At 40.6% G+C, this 22,312-nt stretch overlaps 2 protein-coding genes across 4 annotated transcripts in view; one reads left to right on the forward strand and one right to left on the reverse strand.

Annotated features, from left to right (window-relative positions):
- Nucleotides 1-11,123, forward strand: part of LOC148323252 (cohesin subunit SA-2) — a 23,603-nt gene extending 12,480 nt beyond the window's left edge. The window contains exons 26-33 of one of the 2 annotated variants that reach the window (XM_088314753.1): nucleotides 2,567-2,703; nucleotides 3,059-3,160; nucleotides 3,235-3,383; nucleotides 3,454-3,570; nucleotides 4,594-4,772; nucleotides 4,951-5,020; nucleotides 5,097-5,224; nucleotides 9,077-11,123. In XM_088314753.1, the coding sequence (XP_088170879.1) occupies nucleotides 2,567-2,703; nucleotides 3,059-3,160; nucleotides 3,235-3,383; nucleotides 3,454-3,570; nucleotides 4,594-4,772; nucleotides 4,951-5,020; nucleotides 5,097-5,220 (878 nt within the window). In that variant the 3' untranslated portion in view covers nucleotides 5,221-5,224; nucleotides 9,077-11,123. Of the gene's footprint in view, nucleotides 1-2,566; nucleotides 2,704-3,058; nucleotides 3,161-3,234; nucleotides 3,384-3,453; nucleotides 3,571-4,593; nucleotides 4,773-4,950; nucleotides 5,021-5,096; nucleotides 6,026-9,076 lie in introns of those variants that run through there. The other variant, XM_088314752.1, reaches the window with a different exon arrangement.
- The window catches only part of ppp2r3b (protein phosphatase 2, regulatory subunit B'', beta), a 23,339-nt gene continuing 7,192 nt past the window's right edge, over nucleotides 6,166-22,312 (reverse strand). The window contains exons 1-13 of one of the 2 annotated variants that reach the window (XM_088314755.1): nucleotides 19,829-20,254; nucleotides 14,678-14,863; nucleotides 14,359-14,462; nucleotides 13,174-13,276; nucleotides 11,015-11,089; nucleotides 10,855-10,941; nucleotides 10,632-10,788; nucleotides 10,509-10,557; nucleotides 9,410-9,499; nucleotides 9,143-9,318; nucleotides 8,389-8,507; nucleotides 8,221-8,327; nucleotides 6,166-6,711 (exon numbers count right to left, since the gene is read on the reverse strand). In XM_088314755.1, the coding sequence (XP_088170881.1) occupies nucleotides 6,573-6,711; nucleotides 8,221-8,327; nucleotides 8,389-8,507; nucleotides 9,143-9,318; nucleotides 9,410-9,499; nucleotides 10,509-10,557; nucleotides 10,632-10,788; nucleotides 10,855-10,941; nucleotides 11,015-11,089; nucleotides 13,174-13,276; nucleotides 14,359-14,462; nucleotides 14,678-14,863; nucleotides 19,829-19,966 (1,530 nt within the window). In that variant the 5' untranslated portion in view covers nucleotides 19,967-20,254 and the 3' untranslated portion in view covers nucleotides 6,166-6,572. Of the gene's footprint in view, nucleotides 6,712-8,220; nucleotides 8,328-8,388; nucleotides 8,508-9,142; nucleotides 9,319-9,409; nucleotides 9,500-10,508; nucleotides 10,558-10,631; nucleotides 10,789-10,854; nucleotides 10,942-11,014; nucleotides 11,090-13,173; nucleotides 13,277-14,358; nucleotides 14,463-14,677; nucleotides 14,864-19,828; nucleotides 20,255-22,312 lie in introns of those variants that run through there. The other variant, XM_088314754.1, reaches the window with a different exon arrangement.

Here is a 22,312-nt window from a genome sequence, read left to right on the forward strand (position 1 = left end):
AAAAATTGTTTAAAAACGTCACTGTTGTAGGACCCAACTTCGACACCAGATGGCGCCCTGGTCCTGTCTTTAAGTACCAGGACCTTAAACACAGTGCAACTCACCTTTACATCGCCAACAATTGCAAAGAGTGAAACCATATTTCATCTGTTACGAAAATATGGCCATGCATCTCAAGGATGTGTTATTTATTGGCGTGTATATTTTAAGAAGAAGAAAACAGCTTTGGCATGTTGTACGTCTAAAAAGGGGGTGTTAAATTCCTTCAGTGGTTTTTAATAACTGTACTACACTCAATGAACTATCGCATCCAAATATGGTTGAGAGAGAAGGCGAGTCAATAAGTGGTCCGGTGGGAAGCTTTTCAATGTTCAAAGCAACACACTGGGGGGGATTATTGCTTCGAAAAAAGCTGTTGTTTTATGGGATTTGCCTGCTAACACTTTGGCTTTTATGGGCACTTGTTCTTGTGTGAGAGATCACACCAAGGCAAAAGCATCAAGTGCCTCCAATCTCTTTTTTCCGTGAGAAAAATTCACTCAACTCTGGCTCACCTCCTTGCTCAATTTATTGGCCTCGCCGTCGATTAAAGCCACATGCTGTCGCCGCAAAAATCCTCTTTTATTATCTTTGATGTTGTACCTGCTGAAACCACTGTGGCGAGGCCTGCCCCATTCGAGCCTACCGTTGCAAGGTGAGGGAAGTATCAGGTATAAATCAGAGATGGGCATTTTACCCTATTTTTCCGGTCCGTCCTCCGTCTGCGGAGCTGGGCACCCTACTGTCATCGTCCTGCCATCCTTATTCCTAAAATAATTGACCTGCGTCCCTGATCGTCCTCGTCCTTTTAAAGCGCTTCTGTCCTTGCATTCCACCAGTCCACCATAGCTATCGTTACAGAGTGTGCCAAAACCTGTCTCAGACTTTTGTTGTCACACAAGGCAAATTCACAGATGAGCATGGACCGGTGTCGCAATGTAGATATGGCCATATTTATTACATTTCGTTGCTGCTCAAATTAAACGGAACTTAAGATGTTTATTTCTGCTCTCAATTGCTTTTTCACACAGCCGCGCATATTGCGTCTGTGGTTTTTCCAACTTTGAGTCTTGCTCTCTCACTGTTTTTTTTCTCTCTCTCTCTCTCTCTCTGTGTCTGTGTGTGTCTCTCTCTCTGTGTCTGTGTGTCTCTCTCTCTCTCTCTCTCTGTGTCTCTGTCTCTCTCTCTCTCTCTCTCTCTGTGTCTCTGTCTCTCTCTCTCTCTCTCTCTCTGTGTCTCTGTCTCTCTCTCTCTCTCTCTCTCTGTGTCTCTGTCTCTCTCTCTCTCTCTCTCTGTGTCTCTGTCTCTGTCTATCTCTCAATTAAAGGGCCAGTACACGCAACAGCATTATAAGAGTGGAAATGTTTTAACCCTGTTTCGTCCTTTCTTTAGTTCATCATTTTTAAAAAAAGTCTTGTCTTCCTTCCTCCATCCCCAAAATGGGCGTCCATCTCTGGTACAAATATTGTTGTGCCTTGTCTTGCAAGCAGAGATGCCGCAACACGGCAGGCAACTTGGGCAATATCCTGGGCTACCGAGTACTAAACCCGGGCCTTGAGATGGCTGACATTGGCCCACATATCAATGACAATGACAGGCATAACTTTGGACACTTTCAGCGACAAGTTGTCCAGGAACACCCCGCATAGGGCCCGTTACAGGGGCTCAGAGTGATAACTTATGGCGATTCTTGTCAACAAAACAACTGGAAAGTCCTGTAGGCACTGCATTGACATGTCGGGATCCCCAACGAGCGAGCTTGTTGTTTTTTGGGGAGTCTTCATGGTCTTCCTTGCCTGAGGCCTGCTCTCCAAACTTCCTCACCTTTTAGTTGCAATCTTTGCAGATGATGACATGATGGAAATAGTGGTCAAGTCCACCACTGTTGAGCTCATGATTGATTGAGGTCTTGAGGCCTTAGAAGGTGGAAGGACAGGGACAGCTGTGACATGGACAAATGTAAACCATGGAGCATTAACACCAATAGCAGCAGAGTTTGAGAAGATTTTTCTATTGCCGTTAGTTGAATTAGCCTTTTTTTATTTGTCACAGTTCACAATCTTCTCAATGCTATGGAAATGTTTTGATGTAGTAGCATAAAAGTCACTAGGTAGCTCTTCAGCCTGTCACCCGCCAAGTAATATGGCTGAACATGACAATTGTGAAAATCAACTCACACCGGCACGCGAGACAACTGGCCATCCAACATATACAAATTCCTATATTTACACGACACCTGTTTTTTTTTTTTTTTTGCGGCGCCAAATATGCTTACTGTATTATTTTTGTTGTTGTTGTTGAACCACGACCGACAGAAGTGGATTACCCTGCCTGATGTACAGTAGCTATATTACATATAAATGTGCAACATGTTTTTTTTAACGGTAATTGAATCTGTATTTCTACTTTTACCATTTAAAAAAAAATAAACAAAAATATCTGTATTCCTACTTGAGTATATTGTGTGAGAACCTTCTCTAGTTATTGGTAACTTCTCTTCTCTTCTCTTGGACATGCTTTCACTCAGCCTGCCGGCACTCTGAGGAGGACAAGATGGAGGAGCTTTACAGAAGAAGAAACATGCTGGCTGCTTACTGCAAACTCATCCTACATGGCGTGCTGGAAATGAGCATGGCGGCGGAAATCTTTACTTTCTTTGTGAAGGTATATGGTCATTAAATCATCAATTAAGAATAAGACAGATCGCAAAGGTTCGGATATTCAAAGTTTTACTAACCACGTATGATATGAATATGTGTCAAGGCACGAATCTTCATAATTTGGAGAAGTTATAGTAGACCTTTTGTCTCCGACGTCACAGTGCCAAGAAGATACATGAACACATCTGCACTGTAAAGTAGCCGAAGTCAAAGATCAAATTCGTGCATCCTTGTTGTCAGAGCTTGAGCAGTCAGCCGTGTTCACAGCGCTCTACCAGGAGCAGTTTTATTATTTTCACTGTTGAATTTGCGATCTGCTGCTCTTCCTCTTCAATTCTACTTGCCATGTTGTCCTTCAGTATCAGAATGACTTGGGTGACATCATCAAGGAGACGATACACAGAAGCAGACTTATGAATAAGCTCGAGAGCACTCGTACGCTGGTCCTTTCTTTACAGCAGGTAAGCACATATTCATAAACTCAACTATGAATGACTGAAGATGCATTTATTGTTTCCTATTGTGTCCTGGCTAGCTGTATGTGCGTCTGAAGCGTGAGCAGGAGGATGAAGGATTGCCTCTCGGAGTCCGGACCTTCAGCAGCATTAAGGAGCTGGCCAGGCGGTTCGCCCTCACCTTTGGCGACCTCGTCAAGTTTCGCGAGTGCCTCGTCCTCATCCACAGGCCAGCGACCGGTCTTGCATGTCTGCCACGTTAGTCTCTCTGACTGAAGTGCGTGCGTTACTTTTCGCAGGAGCGGCATCGAATTTGCCTTTCGGGACTTTGAAAGTTCCACCCCGATGTTACTGTCCTACTTGAGCATCCTAGCCGAGTTCTCTAGCAAGCTACTCAAACCGGACATGAGGACTGTGTGAGTGTTCCCTTGCCATATTGTCAAAGTGCTATTACATAATAGACAAAATTAGCACTTTGCTGGCATCATAGCGCCATTCGGGTGGCATGGCATACTGTTTTGCAGTATAAGTGATTTGTTCAAATCTTTTATTTGTTTGTCAATTATTTGAATATTATTATTATTGTCATTATGATACAAAAGTGTAGTAGTTGCAGAAAAAAAATATATTATGAAAAAAAATTGGGAGTTTTGGTGTATTTCCGAAAAAAGTACAGATAAGAATGACCTTAAGGGACGGAATCGATAAGCAGTCTTGTTAAGAGTAGTAGTAATGATGAAGTGCCCTTGAGCAAGATCCCGAGCCCTCAGTTGCTCTTGATGCTGCATCATCAGTGGGTGACATCAGCGTGAAGCGTTTCGAGTGCCTTCATAGGTGGAAACGTGCTATACAAGTGAAAGACCATCTTGTGCAAAGGAGGTATTTTGAAATAAGTTGAGAGGTTTCATTAAGACAAAAGTAGTGCTTTGGTACAGTCTTGTGCCGAGGACCTATGCGGAAGTCAGTTGAAGATTTTGATTAAAACAAATGGAGTGGTTTCCCGCCATCATGTGCCAAGAAACTATTACATTTGTTAGTTTTATTAAGACAAAAGTAGTGCTTTACTGCAATATTTTGCCAAGCAACTTTGTTAAAGTTGAGGAGTTTCATTAACACACAAATAGTGCTGTGTGTCTTGTGGCATTCATAATCGCGTTGGAAAGAGGAGCCACAGTTGCTAAGACACTTTTTAGCAAGCTCCTCAAAGCCCGTCAAGCACAGACGCTTCAATACAGACTCTATATTCTATTTTTTGTGTTCAGCTAGATCTACAATGAGTTTAAATAGTTTATTTTTGGAGTTTTTAATGTAGTTGTAGCATGCGGATGGGTAAAACTAAAACCAAATATGGTCCTTCTAGATTTCAGAATTTTAACCTATTGTAGGTGTGACTGAACTTGTGTGTGTGTGTGTGTGTGTGTGTTGTCACGCACGTGCAGGTTAGCCTACTTACAGAAGCACACTTCAGATCACGTAGCGGACCTCAGGGAGGAGCGCTGGCAGCCGCTCGTCTACTACCGCGCTTCCTTATTGTCTGAAGGAGATGATGTCGCTTCCCATGGCAGTTCGGACCGGAAGCAGCCTGGACGCTCCAACGCGTCCAAGAGCAAACTTTTGGGTGTGTACGTATGAATGTGACAGACAGATGTATGCATTGGATGTAAATGGACTGATAGATGTTTGGGTTTATATGTGAATGGACACATTTAGAGATGATTTGTTAAGGGAAGAACTCTACAGATTATTCCCAGCCTACTTCCTGGACCACACATTCATGCTTCTTCCTTGCCCTCTAGGTTCCAAGTCTCTAGGACCACTGAGTCCCACTGAGTCCCAAGTTGGAAAAGTTCACAGATCGAGTCCCAGGTGCAGATTGGAAACTTTTCTGTTGATATTTTTTTCTTTTCGCCATTTGAAAGTTCTTATCGCATGTGATACACAGCAACAGGACCACCCTCATGCTGGAACCTCTCGTGAAAAGACCGCCACCTCAAGGAACACTCAACACTGAGGCATGTGATGATGATCACGATAATGAAGAAGATGCTGTGGAAGTTGAACTCTGACAAGGTTTTGGTGCTTTCATTTTGAACTCTGAACACTTGTCCTTTTGTCTTTCTTTCGGTATTAGCGTAGTATGGACTGAATGATATATTTTTACACGTACTGTAAATTATATTAAATAGGAAGCGCTTCCCCCTATCCATATATAGAGTATATAGCTGCAAAAGCTCGTGGATATGAGCCGTATGTCCATTTTCACTTCCTGGAGGTGCAACGGCCACTCGTTCCAAGATGATGTTCTCCCCAATGATGACTATTTCATTTTATTGATTTAAAATGTACCTGTGGTGGTTTATCAAGAAAAACTGCATCCAAACACATTTTTGGTTCCACTGACTGTTTTAAAGCAAGCTAATAATAGCTCACGGAACCTATTCATGGAGGCAGCATGGCAGCTAATAGGTGCTCTACTCACCTGTTAGAAGCAGAGCCGTGACAGCGGTGTTGAAAGCCGTAAATTCCAGTTTAGTGGCGTACCACAGGGCTCCGTACAAGGCATCAGTAAAAAAAAAAAAACGGTGCATTATCAATCACATTACCAGAAAACCAAACATTTTAATGATGGTGACCACCAGTTTGTTAGTTCTGCATGCACATATTGCACTTTTTTATAATAGTCTTGTGTGTGTTACACATTCGTCACACATTGGAGTGTAATCTGCTATAGAGTGGACCCTTCCAGATTCACCAATTTGCAAATGAAAAAAAAAAAAAAACTGAATTATTTATTTTTCTAAACTCCTATTTGATTTTTGAGAATCAACTATTTTTGGCGAAATCGGTTATTGCAGATATATTGTTTTCCCATTTTTTGGGTTTTTTCCACCCATTGCAATTTGCAGATTTTCATTTCTTGCGGGCCATCCACTATTTGCATGGGTTACTGTATTCTCCTTCTTGCACACTATTACTCCAGGTGGGTTATTTAAATAAAAAAAATACAAGCATGCTTGCCGTCAATGACTGAGGCTTTTATTCACTTTATTACATAGAAAACGCTGTCCTTCAAACTTGCCCAAATCATTTACATCACTGCAAACAATATTTACACATTAATATATATTTATAAATTCATCTAATAAATTACAAGACCCATCTCACACACACACACACACACACACGCACAGTGTCCAATGTGATGTGACATTTTGTAGTACAGACGCTTCCGGTTTGATGACTGGAATGTAACTTGAGCCAAAGGACAGAAGTGAGATTCAAGTCTGTGATGACATTGCAACTTCATCGGGTCTAAAGTGTAAAAAGTTGAAAGTGCCAAGAAGAAGCTGCAGTTGGTTTGCCAGTAAGTTGCTCGTGAGAACATCAAGACTCGTTTATTGGGGGGCGTGGTGCTCACTCATTCAAAGTCGTCCTCGTATTCGTAGTCATCCAGGTCCAAGTTGCAGTGCGGCGAGGGAATCTGGAATAAGTGTCTTTTCGTCAAACCCAGGTCGGCTGAGATGTGTGCTTCCAAGGGACTCAACGGGGTTTCATACCTAAACACATAAATGTCCTTAGGGAAAAATATTCAGGCAATGTGCTTCCGATGCCACCGGGATGACGGTCTTTGTCCACAAGTATTTTTCCAACCAAATCACAACAGGTTGTCATGAGCACCACGCCAAAGCAATGGACGGAGCTATTCCGCCTAAGTGGAAGACATGTCTGGCGAGCCAATCAGAAGCTTTACAAAAGTCCTTAAGACAACGTAACCGCGCAAAAGGACGTGCGTGGACTAATAGTGAAACAGAATCCAGTCTCTATTACATTTGAATGAAAAGTTGCTAAATCAAATGAACATAACTGTCACGATATTAGGACATTTTGTTCTCATAATTGGGACTATTTATGTGATAAATCTATTCTATTGACATGTTAAACTACAATTTTACCCACATGTCTGTGTTGATATAACTGGGATTTCATTTAGATTTGGAATTTAATGACTATTTCCAAAATATTACAGTACTGCCTTGAGGCATGAGGTGGGTGAAATTTTTTTATTCTATTATTACTTTATTCTTGTAAAATTACACATTTACCATATTTTCACTTTTAAATTTGTTTTATTCTCAGAAAAACTTCAACATTATTGTCATGACTTTTTTTAAAATTACATTTCCAAATTTTATGCTTTCATTCTCAACAAAATGTCTCTCATATATATAAAATCCACATATTACATAAGCACTTTCTGGGGTAAAATGATGACTTCTCATAAAAGTGACGGTTTAATATTCTGCATTAAAGTCATAGGAATTTATTCCCAACATGTGTGTTCATAACGTTTTACTTTTGTCTTTCAAAATTACAACTTTATTTTGATAGTATTGGGACTTTATCTCAGTGTACCTTGGGAAAATGACAACTTTACTTGTAATAAGCCAACTTTTGTGTTATAGTGGCTTTTGTAAAATTATGCACACATTTATTCTCACATTAGTTTTCTTTGTAACTTTTTTTTCCTTAGAATTTGACAAAATTTCCATGATCACGTTTTCCTTTTTGACGTTTTCCGCTCATGATATAAAGTGGAAATTGAATCATCCTTTCAAGGCGCACACTTCCGCCATGCGGAATGTTGACTATTAAATCAAGACAAGGATGTGACAGGAGAAGACAAAGGAGGAAAACACAAAGGTATTGAAGTGCAGGAGAGTACTTGAAATCAATATCCAGGTTTTGGTGCCATGTTGTCAGGGTGATTTTAGGACCAGACTGGTCCAGAGAGGAAACAAGGAGGAGAATGTTTGGTTCTTTCTGGCATTGTGATAGTCTTACCTGGCGGGATGTGGTTCGCCTTCAGAGTTTAGTGGTGGCCCTAAAGTTCCACACAAACTCATCAACTATCAGCTGACTCAGAATATGACGCTCCTCTATATAGTAAATGGAGGACCACTCAAATATTTTCATAAGATAAATATGTAGAGCGGTACCTAATATTGCAAGTGGACCTAATGTTGTGACCCGCGAGGATAAGCTAGTAAGTCAAAGCGTGATCTTACACGTCATCGCAGTGATTCCCAGCAGCCTCTTCAGCCACCAGGATGTCGTACTCCTCGGCAGCGTATCGCTCCCAGTCCGACACTTCCTGTCCCTCCGTCTCCACTTCCTGTCAGACACGGAAAGTAAACAAGGCGCGCTTGCGGCGCGCGTGTGTGCCGCACGCTTACCCTGATGACGGAGAAGGGGTCCCGCTGCTCGTGGTCCAGGTACTTCTCGATGTTGAAGAAGGTGTCAAAGAAGATGTGTGACATCTTACACCTCTTCAGGTCTCTCAGCGTGATCTTACCTGCCGTTGTCATCCAAATTCAGAGGAGAATTGGAGTCAAAATGTGACGTTACATCAAAACAAAATTAATCAAACAGCGGAGACTTTTTAATTCCATTTGAAATTAAATTTAAGGCCAACTTTCCAATGTTCCTTGTTGTCCAAAGTTGCTAGATTCTATAAATGACATTTTCCCCCACATCAATTTTGTTGGTTTTGCTATTGTGATTGTGTGATGTTACCACAACAGATATTTGGTCAATTATTTTGTTTAGAAAGTTACTTTAGTAAGATTTGAGACTATTTAATTTCATTAAATCTTTCTTATCATGTGGCAACATTTTTATAGACGTTTTTGAAAGATGGATTAAAGGCATTTGAATGTCTTTAAAAGACGTTTTTAATACGTTATATATTTAATGTCTTTTAAGACTTATTAATAATCTGCACAAGCACGGTCATATTGGATGTTCAAACGCGTTATTTTCTGACCAAAAACGTGTTTATAATATCATAAGATGAGAAAAATGTGGTAATATAACAGAAAATGGCATATATTCACTTTAATGTTGTTTATTTTTTTAATACAGGTCTTTTTGTGTGGAACAATTGTCAATCAAACATGGAGAAAGGGAGGACAGTAAGAGGCAACCGACCTTCGACCCGAGGCTTGACGAGGTCGAGCATCTGGCAGAGGCAGTCCTCAAAGGGCAGCGGTTCAATGGTCATGCTCTCCAGCTTCTGGCACTGCTCCTCGTAGAAATACTCCATCTCGTACATGCTGAGCACACCGTCGCCATCCAGGTCCATGCAGCGGAACCAGTACTCTATACTGGGAGCGCACGCACAAGTTCACAACACGTTCAAGGCGGTCGCTCTTGTATTGATGTCCAACAACAGATGCGTAGGGAGCACATACACACCTGGTGTCCGTTTTCTTGTCCTCCTCTGAGATGAGGAACCACACGAAGTCCGCGTAACTCAAGCGGCCTTCCTTGAACACGCGCCGGTCCCTCAATGACACAAGAATAGTAGAAATCAAGTCAGATTTGTTTTTCTTATAAGAAGTAGTCAGATTCTTATGGACAAAAAAAAAGAAAAAGATAATTTTCCCCAAAAAACAAGGTACTAGTTGATTTAAATATCTATATTACAAAACCGTAATGTAAGAATGAAGTTTTAATACTACAAGAAAAAAGTTTGGGGCAACAGTTTTTAGACAGAGAGAGAAAAAAAATGTAAAATACTATCGTAATTTTATGAGAACATAGTGGTAAGCAGTAACAATACAAATATAAAAATACATTTTAACTTACAAGAATGAAGTCCTAATTTAATTGTATTTTTTAATGAAGTCATAATTTAACAAAAATAAATTGGGAATAATAGGAATCAAAAATCACACTTATGAAACAAGTTAAATGTTAAAAGGATCCTACCCAATGTAAAAAGAGCACATTTGATGGCAACAATGTGGGTAATAGTGCAACAAATAAAAAAGACATTTCATCACAAGTAAATAAGAATGCAAAAATTGGTAAAAAACAAAACAAAACAACGGATAGTATGAAGGAAAAAAAGAAAGTCATAATTTGATGACTATAATATCTTTATATTTAAAAACGATGCACATTACAAAAACACTGTCAGATGCTACAAATATAAAGGCCTAATTAATTGTATATGAAAAGGGTTAATTCACCAGAATAAAATCATGGTTAAAAGGAGATGCAATATGATGACAATATTCATATCTTATGAGGAAAAAATGTGAAACTTAGGTCATGTCACGTGACTAAAGTTGTCATATTTCAGAAAAAAAGTTTAAATGGTAAGTGCTATTAAAGTGTTTGTGTGTCCAAAAGATCTTTTTATGTCCATAATGCATGACTACAGTTGTAATATTAACATTACAAGAATAATGAAAACTTATTAGAGAAAAAAAAAAACAATCATTAGACAATAAAGCCAAATAAGTAAACCCAATTAAATCCATCATGTATTTTTACTGCAAGTGCTTACCTTGTAACTGTTCCTGAGAATATTCTCTCAATCATCTTTTGGGAAATGGCTGGAAAAAAAAAGAGAAGACGTCAGTATTGCTACTTGGCTGCCGAGCGTCCATCTTGTGCGTGGTATGAGCACCTTGGTCGTTGTGCTGCGCCAAGTCCTTGGGGTCGATGTACAGGTCGTGATCGGTGTCCAGCTCCCAGAACTTGCAGTAGATGACGTAGAAGTGCTCGTAGGAGAAAAACTCTGTCAGCTGGTTTACGTCTTCTTCTTGCTCTAGCAGCGCCACATTCTGACAAAGTATAAAACCACAAATAAATTAGCAAGTATTCCATCAGAGCATCATGTGTGGACCTACCTGAAGGAAGTTACTTTTGCGGAGTTCACAACACGTTATTTTTCCATTCCACGAGCGGTTGACGGTGTAGAATATCCTTTGGATGACCTGTAAGCATGGAAACGCTCAACGACGACATCAAGGCAATGTAATGCACATATGATGTTTAACGACACTGCACCGTTGTGATGTATCGGGAGTGAAAGTCCGCCGCCTCCTTCAGGAAAGCCAGGCCCGCGTGAGAGTTCACCACATCCTGAAAGACGACAACAGGCGGCTCACGTTTTGCTCATGGCGCAGTGAGGCAACATTAAAGTTAAGCAGTAGCTAATGAAGCTCACTTAAATGAAAAAGCGGCTCTGAAAAAGATTAAAAGGGAGAGAGGGCTTTCCCAAACTGAGTTTGTCGTATTTCAAATGAATGTAGTTGGAATAATAATAATCATAAAAAAAAATCTTACTTTTATTTGGATACGCCCAAATATTAGGGGAAAGATGTGGGAGTAATAAAATAGCAAAAGGTGATTTTACAAGAAACAAGTTTTGGGAATAAAGCGGTAAAAGGTTATTATTTGCTTTTAACTTGAACCACTGACTGTTGATATTAGGTGAAAAGCGCTCATTTATATTGTAGTAGGGAAAACGTTGCAATTATTTTAGATTAGAGTCAACAAAGTGAACATTTTATTAGAATAAAGTCCCAATATTTAATGGAAATTTTATGTAGGGCAGAACAACTTTGAAAAATGTCACAGATTTTTTACCCAATTAATATTTAATTAATATTAAAAAATATGACATTATATATATTTTCCAAAGTCCTTTTCACATGTATGTTTTAACAAACAATCAAATGAATCCGTATGACCATAAACAATATCAGATTTATTATTTATATTTATATATTTTATTTATTATGTTTTGGTCTTATAGATTAAGCCCATAAAATAAACTCAAATGAAGCATGAATGAATAGGAAAGCGTTTATTCAATTACTTAAATGGGGTAATTTTCATTTTCAACTATTTGGGATCTTTCCTTACATTTTTCTGAATGTTCTTTTTGTGTTAGAGGATGCTTCTTTACAAAGCAGTGCAGCCTGAAATACACATTACAGCAATTCCATGACATGTAAATGTGGTCCTAAACTTTAACCTAATTTTAGATATCATTTTATATAAATTAACTGAACCTTGTGATTGGACAGGGAAAAATGCAGTTGCATCATATTAACCTTCCTCCTTTTGCCATACAAGTGCTGCTTTTTTATACATCATGCGTATTTTTTATACCCTCCCATGTGTTGACATAAATGCTCTGTCTGCGCAGGAATTAAAAGGCCTTATTTCCGTGCCTCTTTGACTCCCACTGTGAGAAATTAAATCATAGCGAAGCACATAAATCACAAGTGGAGGGGGGCGAAACAGGCGGGGACAGTCGCATCTACTCCACTGCAATCGCCCTCTCATTCATCACAACAGTCAAAAGACATTCCCCCCTAGCGCAAGCATACAAATTAAAGCGAGCAGGCCACCGGAATCAATTGAAAGTGTAAAGACCGCCCACAAACCCTGATGGAATATTCTGCAAAACATCCACATTCTGTGATATCGGTTAATACTCAGATGTTGCCAAGACCACTTCATTAGGTACATCTGTAAAGTTACATAAACGTTGCAAAATTGTCGGTGCGCCTCTGTCTTGAAATAAAAAACAGCGGTGATGGAAGTAACTTAAATTTGACAAAAGTATTACAAACAAATACAAATGTAAAGAAAATGAACCAATGAATATCAGACTTTGCATTAGAAGTGTGGTTCCACAGAATTCTTTATCTGGAAAAAGATTGAAAATAAACTGGTCTAGCATTGCGCATGATGACTTTTGAGTAGTAGAGTTTTGGTAGTCGAATAAAAAGTTATTAAATCAATTATTCATCGTAATTTCAATATCATGAAAAAAAAAAATAATCACCAAGCCCTACTTTGCTTCCCCTCACTTGGCTTTATTTTCGTCCGAAAATGATACTGCAATCTGTGAAAAGGGGGTGAAATATTGTGGAAGGTAAATACTAGTAGCTAAAGTAACTTTTCAGTCATACTCAGCATTCGTTAATATTATTTTCAAAGTCATTTGTTACTTTAGCTAACTAAAATAAAGTAGAAATTATGCGTGAATTTACTTGTGTCAAATATTTTAGTGCTCTTTCCACTTCTATCAATCAAACGTAAAAACCATGCAGATGTTCCTAATGAAGTGGCTGGCAAGCGCATATGAATTAGTCCTGTATGAGCGACGAGGCAAGCCAAAGTGGTGAGCGTGCGTGCGGCATTGCCAGTACCTGCAAGAAGGGAATAAAGTCGTCTTGTTCCAGGTAATTACAGCCAGGCTTGGCCAGGAGGTGCACAAATTTGGCGGCCTCGTCGTGACAGGTCTGCAGCGTTCTACACGGGAGCGGGAAAAAAAAGAAAGAGAGAACAGATGGTTGTGAGGTTACTCCCTTTTTTGTGTCCGATTATGAGAGGGGAAAAGCTATAATACATTCTGAAATTAGGATTCTAGATAGCTTCCTGGTAATTATCAGCATTCAGTTGCGGTAGTTGAAAAAAAAAAAAAAAGAGCATCTGTTGTGGCCTCTCATTTAGGAACAGCTCGATTATGAGCTCAAGTCCGCCTGTCCGGCTTTCCGGCATGCCTCGAGTGTACCACACTATGACATACACGAACAATATTGCACAAAAGTCGTACATGCTACCGTGAGCGTTGTTGTTTGAATGACTTTTTTTTTTCATATTACACCGTAACGCAAACGGCATATTGAAATTTGGTACATGGGCACATTTTGGTGAGGATGTGGCTAAAGATGCACGGAGTATGCTCACCGTTTCATACTTGTGTGGCTGCAACGGATGTGTACGCGATAGCGGATATGACAAAATATAACCAACAGATACGCACAAATATGTCACTCTATGATCTCGTAATTTGAACTCACTTGGTTAATATTTCGAAATTGCTAAAACAAATCCAAAGGCGGCCACGGAGACATTTAGTTCCAGGAATACTGTATTGAGATTTGACAATGATTACTTTACTTTACTTAATAATAAAGCAATTTGTGTATTCACATTGATGCACTCAACAGCGTGCATATACACTACAAACGTAGTTTTATTATGTTGCAGTTCAAACCAAATTTTGTTTACAGTTGTGGAAGGTCTGCGCCGTGGGCTCATTGTAATTATACAGTAATTACAGAATTGCAATAAACAATATCAACCTAAATGGTGTCTGAGAATTTTGCATGCAACTGTGCATACATCCATTTAGTAAAGTCCTGTTTATTTTCTTGCCCTGTTTTTGTTCACAGTGCAAATGTTTGTAAGGCCTTTGCCTCCTCCCACCAGCCCCTCATCATTTCTGTTTACTGACGCCAAGGAAATAACAGTTCAAACAGGCGGCCTTGTACGAGCGTGTGCGCGAGTGGCCCAGCTGAAATCATCAACAAAAGCGGTCATTGTCTTACTTGCGCCACATAGCCACGAATTTGTGCACAGACACGAAGCCCGTCCTGTCGCCCCCGGCCAGGCAGAACAATGGAACCTTCCAGTAGAGGGGACACTCGCAGGCCTGAGCAGAGACACGTTGTTATTATAATTGAGGACACTTAAATAGCTCAACTGCCGCATAAAGGTGTTGGTGAAAAGCAAAGTTGCATCATTTGCTAATTTCCCTGCGGAAACACTTTGGGGTTTCCCTCAAACCACAAGGAGGATGGGCTCATATTTTGAGCGTGAAAGGAGCAAACATTTGACTGGGTGGCATGCTGCAAATCACTTTCTCACCTTGGCAACCTGCCCCATGTCCTCAATGGTGGCCCTTTCATTGGGGAATTGGCTGAACGTCGCCTCAATTTTGGAAATGAGGCTGTCGATGTTAATGTTGGCTTGCGGCCGACCTTGCGGGAAGTAAAATTTTGGAATGCTTTCGCTCAGCGCACGGCTGACGGGGGCCTCTGTCCTCACCTGCGCCTGATGCAAAAACACACGAAAAACACACTGTTAGCCACTTGATGCTATCACATGCTAACGACAGTCTTAAGATCCTCTAACCGACAAAAGTTTCTGTTTCTTAACCAGTCCATTAAAAACAGCTTTCTTTTTAGTGAAGCCACAGTTTATTTACTTAACTGTAAATGGTAATGGCGTGATAGAATTCATATTGTCATCATTGTCCAATAAAAGGCATGCCACTAAATCCTGTGATCTGTCTTTATTGTGTTTCTTATAAAAACAGAATTCAAAATTAGGACACACGTATTCGCAGCACAATACTTTGTTTCACCAACAAATGCATAATGATAACTAAGACCGTATTGTATTACAGCCTCAGTCAAACCCTGACAGGTGCTGTAGCTCTCCATCGCGTTCTTTCTTCATCGATGTCATTTTCTGAACACAACATTTGTCTTTTTCGGGTCTCGAATTTCACCTTTGCTACAACAGCAATTCCATTCAACTGGGCCTTAAACATCAGCTTTACAGATGCCATAACGTATAATTACAGGGCCCGAGTGGAACCACCTGTCGTTTTGATTCCTGTATAATTTTGAGAAAGGAGGTCTATTTGAGCTGGAGTGTTGATTTAAGACATTTGGCCATTAACCAGGACACTATTAGAAGTTAGGCCACTCGTTGAGGAAATGCGGCGCCTGAGAAATTGACTGAGATACATTCAGTCAGTGCTGATCAAACAACATCAGCTGCTTTGGCTTGAGGACTCACTGCAATAACTTTTATCCACGATCCATTCACACATCATGTTCTCTATTTAGAGATAATAAACAGCCAACTGGTGCGCTGTTTTGATGTCAAGATTAGTCAATTGGCCCGACTGGGAAACTAACATCATCTGGAAAAGTGCAATGTTTCACAACATGTACCATCTCAGGTTTAATCGCTGAAATAAGGCAACATCACTCCGTATAATGCAGTGTGTAGTTTGACGCAATTGCAAGCTACAGCCACAATAAGCTCAATTTGAAATCCAAGATCAGGCAGAATTTTTACACCAGTTTATGAGTGAATTATGTTGAAATGTTCAAGGCTGCATACAATTAGGACATCAAAGGTTAGTGCATTGAGATTGATCAAGTTCACAAATTGTCTTTTGGCTTTTTAAAGGCCGCCATTTCTGCAGACACAGCAGAAATAACACATGCGGCTAACAAAATGACAAGAGGAACCGCAGCCTCTTCTTTTAGTGCTCCAACAGAGGCTTGCTAAATTATACACATTGGAATATCATAAGACACTTTTACACTGACAGTCTGCCAATAAAAAAAAACAAAACTGTATATTGTGCCATTTCCCCACTCAGGTCACTGCTATGTATTAAAGACAAATAACATCGAACGGCACACCCAAAACCGGTATGTCCTAATTTTCTGAACGCATGATGCCGTGCTGCAGGGTAAAAGCACTAATGTCCCACTTCACTGGTTTGTTGCGTAAAAAGGAAAAGGAGAATAAATACTCTTTTGTTATGGATAGATTTCTTGCTGGACCTTCTGTGATAGATAAAAAAAAAAAGATGTTGTTCATGCAAGTGCAAGACATGCTGATTGCATCATTAGGTAAGGGAAGTGTTAAAAGAGTTCAGGTACGAGGATCGATGTCCACCAACGAACAGAACAACCTACGGTCTAAGGAAGAACTGGGCAAAGTGTGGCCCGGGGGCCAAATCCGGCCCTGCAAGAGTCTCTGAGCAGCCCTCACAGTGACCATGAAGTCAAAGAAAAATGTAAGGTATTTATTTTATGAGTAGACGTGCGGACGATGACTTGTGTTGGAGGTGTAGCCTCGGCAACGTTTCCGTTATACTTGGCAACTTTTCTGACCACTCTTGCAACTACTGCCCCCCCCCCCCCCAAAAAAAAAATTGGCAAAAGTGGTCCCAGTGTTAGCATCATTCTTATTTCCTGCACAGCCTGATACTACAGTACACAAATCTATTTGTATTTGGTGTATTAAGTCATCGTTGTATGCTTACACATCATTATCAATTTCATATTTCCCACTAGGTGTGTAAACAAAAATGTTTGGAACATGAAAAGTTCCTTTAAATGTATGTAAAATGACAAAAAAAAAGAACAAAAAAAAAGGAAAGTGAAGGAATGGCTAATATTAATTGGTGGTAGGTGCACAAACTTCCATTATTATTTTAAAATGTAAAGATGTAATTTTAATAGCCACTTTTAATTTTGCTTAAAATGCGACTTTTATAAGTTAGAAAATACATATCATATCTACATTTGTTGCAATTTGTTTAATACGTTTTGTCTAAATGTATTAAAAATAATATAGACCAAGTTGACGTTAGCTTGTTTGCTCGGCCCTCAGCAAGCGCTCTACTTTCTCCCTGCGGTCACTTTGCAAAATCAATTGCCCAACCGTGGTCTAAGGTAACGTTCGAGAGCCCAGAAAAATAATTAATAGATCACGCGAGTTGTTTTTTTTTAAAGAGCATCAGATTTATAGCAGTCATTACTAATGAGTACAACGTGTCCAGGATATTCTGCACACAGAATGAAAACAATATGAGACAATAAGGCCGGTTCTATTCATTCTTTGGCCAAGTCGATGCCAACCCTAATGGACGTCTCTGTCATAACATGGACAGTTTCGACTCATTCCAGAATGGAATCTCATCAGTGGTTACATGATTGTCATCATTTTTAAACCGCTTCCTCCTCATTTAAACAACGACAGTGCCTTTCAATTAGCGTCCAGCATACCCAGAAGGATGTCAGCATTTTTGACTGGGATTTGAACCACGGTTCCCTGTGACGAAGGCAGCAATTGCTCAGTTGCAGGGTAACATGTTTTTAATCTATCATTATCATTTCTAGGTCACGCACAGCGGCCGCTACGAGGTTCATAATATTTTTTGTAGAAATTATTATTAGGGCCCAAGCAGCAACCGCGAAAATGTTTTTTCTTTAATTTTATTTTCCAAGTGAGAATGAACAGAAAGACCATCCATTAAACGTAAGGCAAGCCTCCTCTCCGTCCATTTTTTAAAACTTGTTTGAAGACACATTTTTATTCTTGGTCTTTTGGCCCAACTTGAGACTGTTCAGCTGTTTTCTGGCATCTACTGTAAATGTGTTAGTATCATTAATTTTCATTTTAACTTCCTGCTTTCACTGTATTTGCTATTGATCGAATGCAACGTTATGTTATACTCTGTGTAAAGCACTTGTTAAGAGCTGCAGCTGTTGTGAAATGAGCTGTACAAATAAAGTTGTATTGCATTGTCACCCGGTATCGCTAGTTGAAAAGTGCAGCATGGTGTTTGGGGAATAGATATGTTAAAGTATGTGAAAGTTGGACAAACTCGTTTGTGTTAAAGTGCAAGAATCTTAGCTTAGCATAGCTTGAGCCACACCTGGTATCAACACATCGCTAAGCAAAGATGACGTGAACTCTTGCGGGTAAATGCGTACAAGAAATAAACAAAATAAAGAGAGGGCCAATGTGATGCACATCCTTGGTTCCAGTGGGTCATGTGCTCACTCACGGCCTTTGAGAGCGCAACGTAACGGTGCTTGGTTCCAACAGTGGGCTGTCGGTGTACTCGCAGCCGCCCAAGATGCGCTCTCTGTGGCAGGTGATCACAGATGCACCACTCCTTTGCGGCATTTTCTTTTTAATTTTCCATTTAATTTAGCAAATTGAATTATGGAAAATCTTTACTATTAAGTGACTTGTTACTTAACAAAAGTCATATTAGACAACCACACTGACTGTGGGGAACATTCTCTGTGAATTTGGTAAACTATTATTTGATGAAAGAGTCATGAGGAGAATCAATTCTAAAATAAGTCAATAGTGACAGCTCTCTCCCGTTTTTGAGCATGCGCATAACTTATTCAAAAAAAACTGCCAGAACATGAAATTGACAGGTCAAGCCAACACAATAACTGAAGTGGAAGTAAACTTGGTTGAAAATTAAAAACGAGGTGTTACATTCAGTCATTGGCACATATGACAGCAAACCATCTCTATCTACGATCGATGCCTGTTTCAGGCCAACACTTGACAACATGGTCCAAACAACAAACACTGCTGAGGGTACACCATGGATGATGATCTGGATGTGGATGATCCTCGGCGGTGAGCGGCGCTGCACCATGTGCTGGTGTCAGCCATGGCTATAAAAGGACATAAACCTCTTCTGTTGCCACCATGCCACACACCGTCCCCCCCCCCGTACTAACCACAAGCTGAGCGCCTGAAGCTCGACTTGCTAAGCCTCATGACATTTTACACATTGCTAGTGATGTGGCCCAAAGCAAGGACAGAGGAGCCGAGCTACATGCGGTATACTGCGCAAGAAAACCACGCCAGATCTCACAGGTCTGAAGGAATACCCGTTGGCTAACAAAGAATAGTATGACGTACTTGGGAAGTGAAGGAACTTAACTTTCTGGCTACCCAGGAGTCAGTGGATCGCCAGGAGCTTCTGGGAGTCAGGATTATTATAGTACCCCAGCAGTAAATGTGGCACCCACCTTATCTTACAGGGGCTAAAGAAAACCTGTGCCACACGCTAACAAAGAACGATATGGTGACAAGAAGACAGAAACTGGCTCTGGATGGTGGGACATGGTGCAAGATGAACAGCGTCCAATAAATGTGGTGATCAGATGATCGCACAGGTCCAAAACAACACCTGAGTCATTAACTAACAAACAAACAACACGGTGACAAGAACTGGCGGTGGGAATTGGCGCAGGTAGCAGACGAATGCTTCCCAGTAAATATGGCGCACACTTGATGTCATTGGATCAAAGGAAAACATATTCCATTGGCGAACAAAAAATGTTACGGTGACAAGAACTTTCATTTGTGGGTAGCGAGGACTACTACAGTAGCACAGCACCAACATATAATTCAAGTCCCCCGGCATGAGTCCAGTACACCCATACGAACCTCGGCCTGTCCTTGCTGGAAGGCTTTGAGCCTCTTCTTGAAGCGCGAGGGCAGCACAAAGTCACAACCTCGTGCGAGCAGGGCTAGCTCCTTCCTCAGGTCAGGGTCCTGACGCAGAGACAGCTCCCTCATCCTCATCCTCACGACCCACACCACGGGGAACACATAAACAAATCCAGGAGGGTCCGGGGGAGTTGGACAAGTGTGGCGTTGTTTTTTTTTTTGGTTGTTTCTAGAAGTTGTGCGTCTCCCTTCAGTTGTCCTCTGTCAGAGTGAGCGCAGCTTAATGCAAGGCAGCAGCTGCTACTGTGACTCCCTCTCCCATTCCAGATCGGGTCGCACAATCTCAACGCTGCCTGCCGCTACTCTACACACACATGCAGTGCACGGGGGCAAAGGGAGCGCTCTCCTCAATACTGCCGGGAAGATAAGGAGTGACAGGACGTCTGTGTGGGGGACTCGCTCTCTCGGCGTATGTGGATGGGAGGGGTGTGTGCATTGGATCTGCCCTTTCCAGTTTGCATTCCTGTGCGCTCGTGGAAGGTTACGCAAAGAGAAGACGACCTGCTGTTGCAGCTTGTCCACAACAACCAATTGGGGGATGCACCTGAGCAACGTGATGACACAGTACGAGCCTATGAGGGTTCACTAGTTTAAACATCCAAGGGCACTTCATATATTTCAGCTTACAAGGGTTTCCAGCAATGATAAATTGGGTACTGAAGTTCCAAAAATACCTCCACAGTTTAAATCACCAAGCTGATTGTTAATTTTTTTTTTAGCTTCTGCAAAGCGGCACTAAAGCATTATACATACATGAAGACAAACACACACACCAACATTAATATCGATTTGTGAAATTCCAATGCCTTGATTTTAGTGAGATTAGTGTGCGCATATATATATATTAATAATACGGCTGTCAAGCGATTACCTTTTTTTTAACTAATTAACCACAAAACATTACCATGATTAATTGCGATTAATCACATTTTTCAACAACTATTTTTTGTGAAGCTTGTCACAAATATTCACTTGAATAATATCTTGGAATTAATACAAAATCACTCAATATTAAGTATATTTAATTCAAAGACCGTTACAATAGTTTGTAAACGTGTAACTTTTTTTTTTCCGATGAGACTACTCTCACTTAGTAAAACCACTCTCCTAATCTTTTGAGTAGTAAAAAGTATCTTCTGGGAATGGAGAAAAACCTTCAGAGACTGAATTTTATGGAAGATTATTTGTAACCAGCAGCTGCTATGTGTAAATACAAATGCCAAGAACAAGCCATAAAATGAACTTCGTATGACAGCCGAGGTATCAAAACTTAGTTTCCTAAGAGAATCGGCCAAATTAGCGTGTGACACATTCACTCGACGTACATCACGCATACATCTAAATGCTCGGCTTCCTATATTATGCTTCTCTTTGTTTTGCCTTCCCTCTGCGAGCTCGGGCTGCCAGCCATTCCACATCTTATTATAGTTGATGGGCGACGGTGGAAGAAGGAGGGGGATAGCGGAGGGACGGGACACGTCAAATTCAAAGAATGATGTCCGAAGTAGTCTGCGCCTATTAAAAGCACCAGGCGAGCGCTGTTTGCGACGGCAGCTGCGGTCCACTTCCGCCTGCTAATGTCCCAAAAGTGACGGCAATTACATCAATTCTTCACAAAGTTGCTGATCTAACGGTGTCGCCTTCCACGCGGCCTAAAAAAGCCTGTTTGATTCACACACGCTCACCACAGCCACGTAAACAAACCAATATTTGTTAACGTTATGTTATGAACTTGTCTGCACCGGCACACATTATTTTTAGACGACAGGATGACAAAGACCAACGGTTTCCACTGTTTTCTGCACTTCCTGTTCCCTGATCCCCCCACGCAGGACACTGCACAAGCTTGATAAGCTGTTTCTATGATGGCTTTTTCACTCACAGGCGCCTTGTTATTTCTTCTTCTTTTAATGCTAAGCAATTCAAGGCATACGTGGAAACAAATACGCAAAACAACCCGAAGATCACATGAAACTGTCATCTCGCGTGCGGTTTTGCTCGGTCTACTTGTAAGCAAACCAAATGTGAAGCCTCCACCACGAATGCAGTTTGCGAGCGGACGTAATGATGTTTGTTGTTGAATAACATTTTTTTCTGTATGGGACGGACAAAATTAATGAATTGAAGAATCCACGTGTAACGACTTGGGGATCAGTTGACTACAGTACATCTTTACATGATTATTTGTACAGATTAATCTGTCCCAGGGTCAAATTGTTGCCATCTTAAACTTGTTGTGATCTGCATGGGCTATGTTTCAGCGGCAAATAAAAACACAGAGTCATTTTTCAATTCAATTTCAACTCAAATTTCCCCATTGTGGGACTAATAAAGGACATCTTATCTTATCTTATCTTCAGTGTCTGTCGTATGATGCCGCACGACAAAGGACGTAACGATTTACTCCAGCCCTAATTCGAT

Source organism: Idiotropiscis lumnitzeri, chromosome 14 (genome assembly GCF_059441095.1).
Source record: "Idiotropiscis lumnitzeri isolate Australia: NSW breed Sydney's pygmy pipehorse chromosome 14, RoL_Ilum_1.0, whole genome shotgun sequence".
NCBI classification, from domain to species: Eukaryota; Metazoa; Chordata; class Actinopteri; order Syngnathiformes; family Syngnathidae; genus Idiotropiscis; species Idiotropiscis lumnitzeri.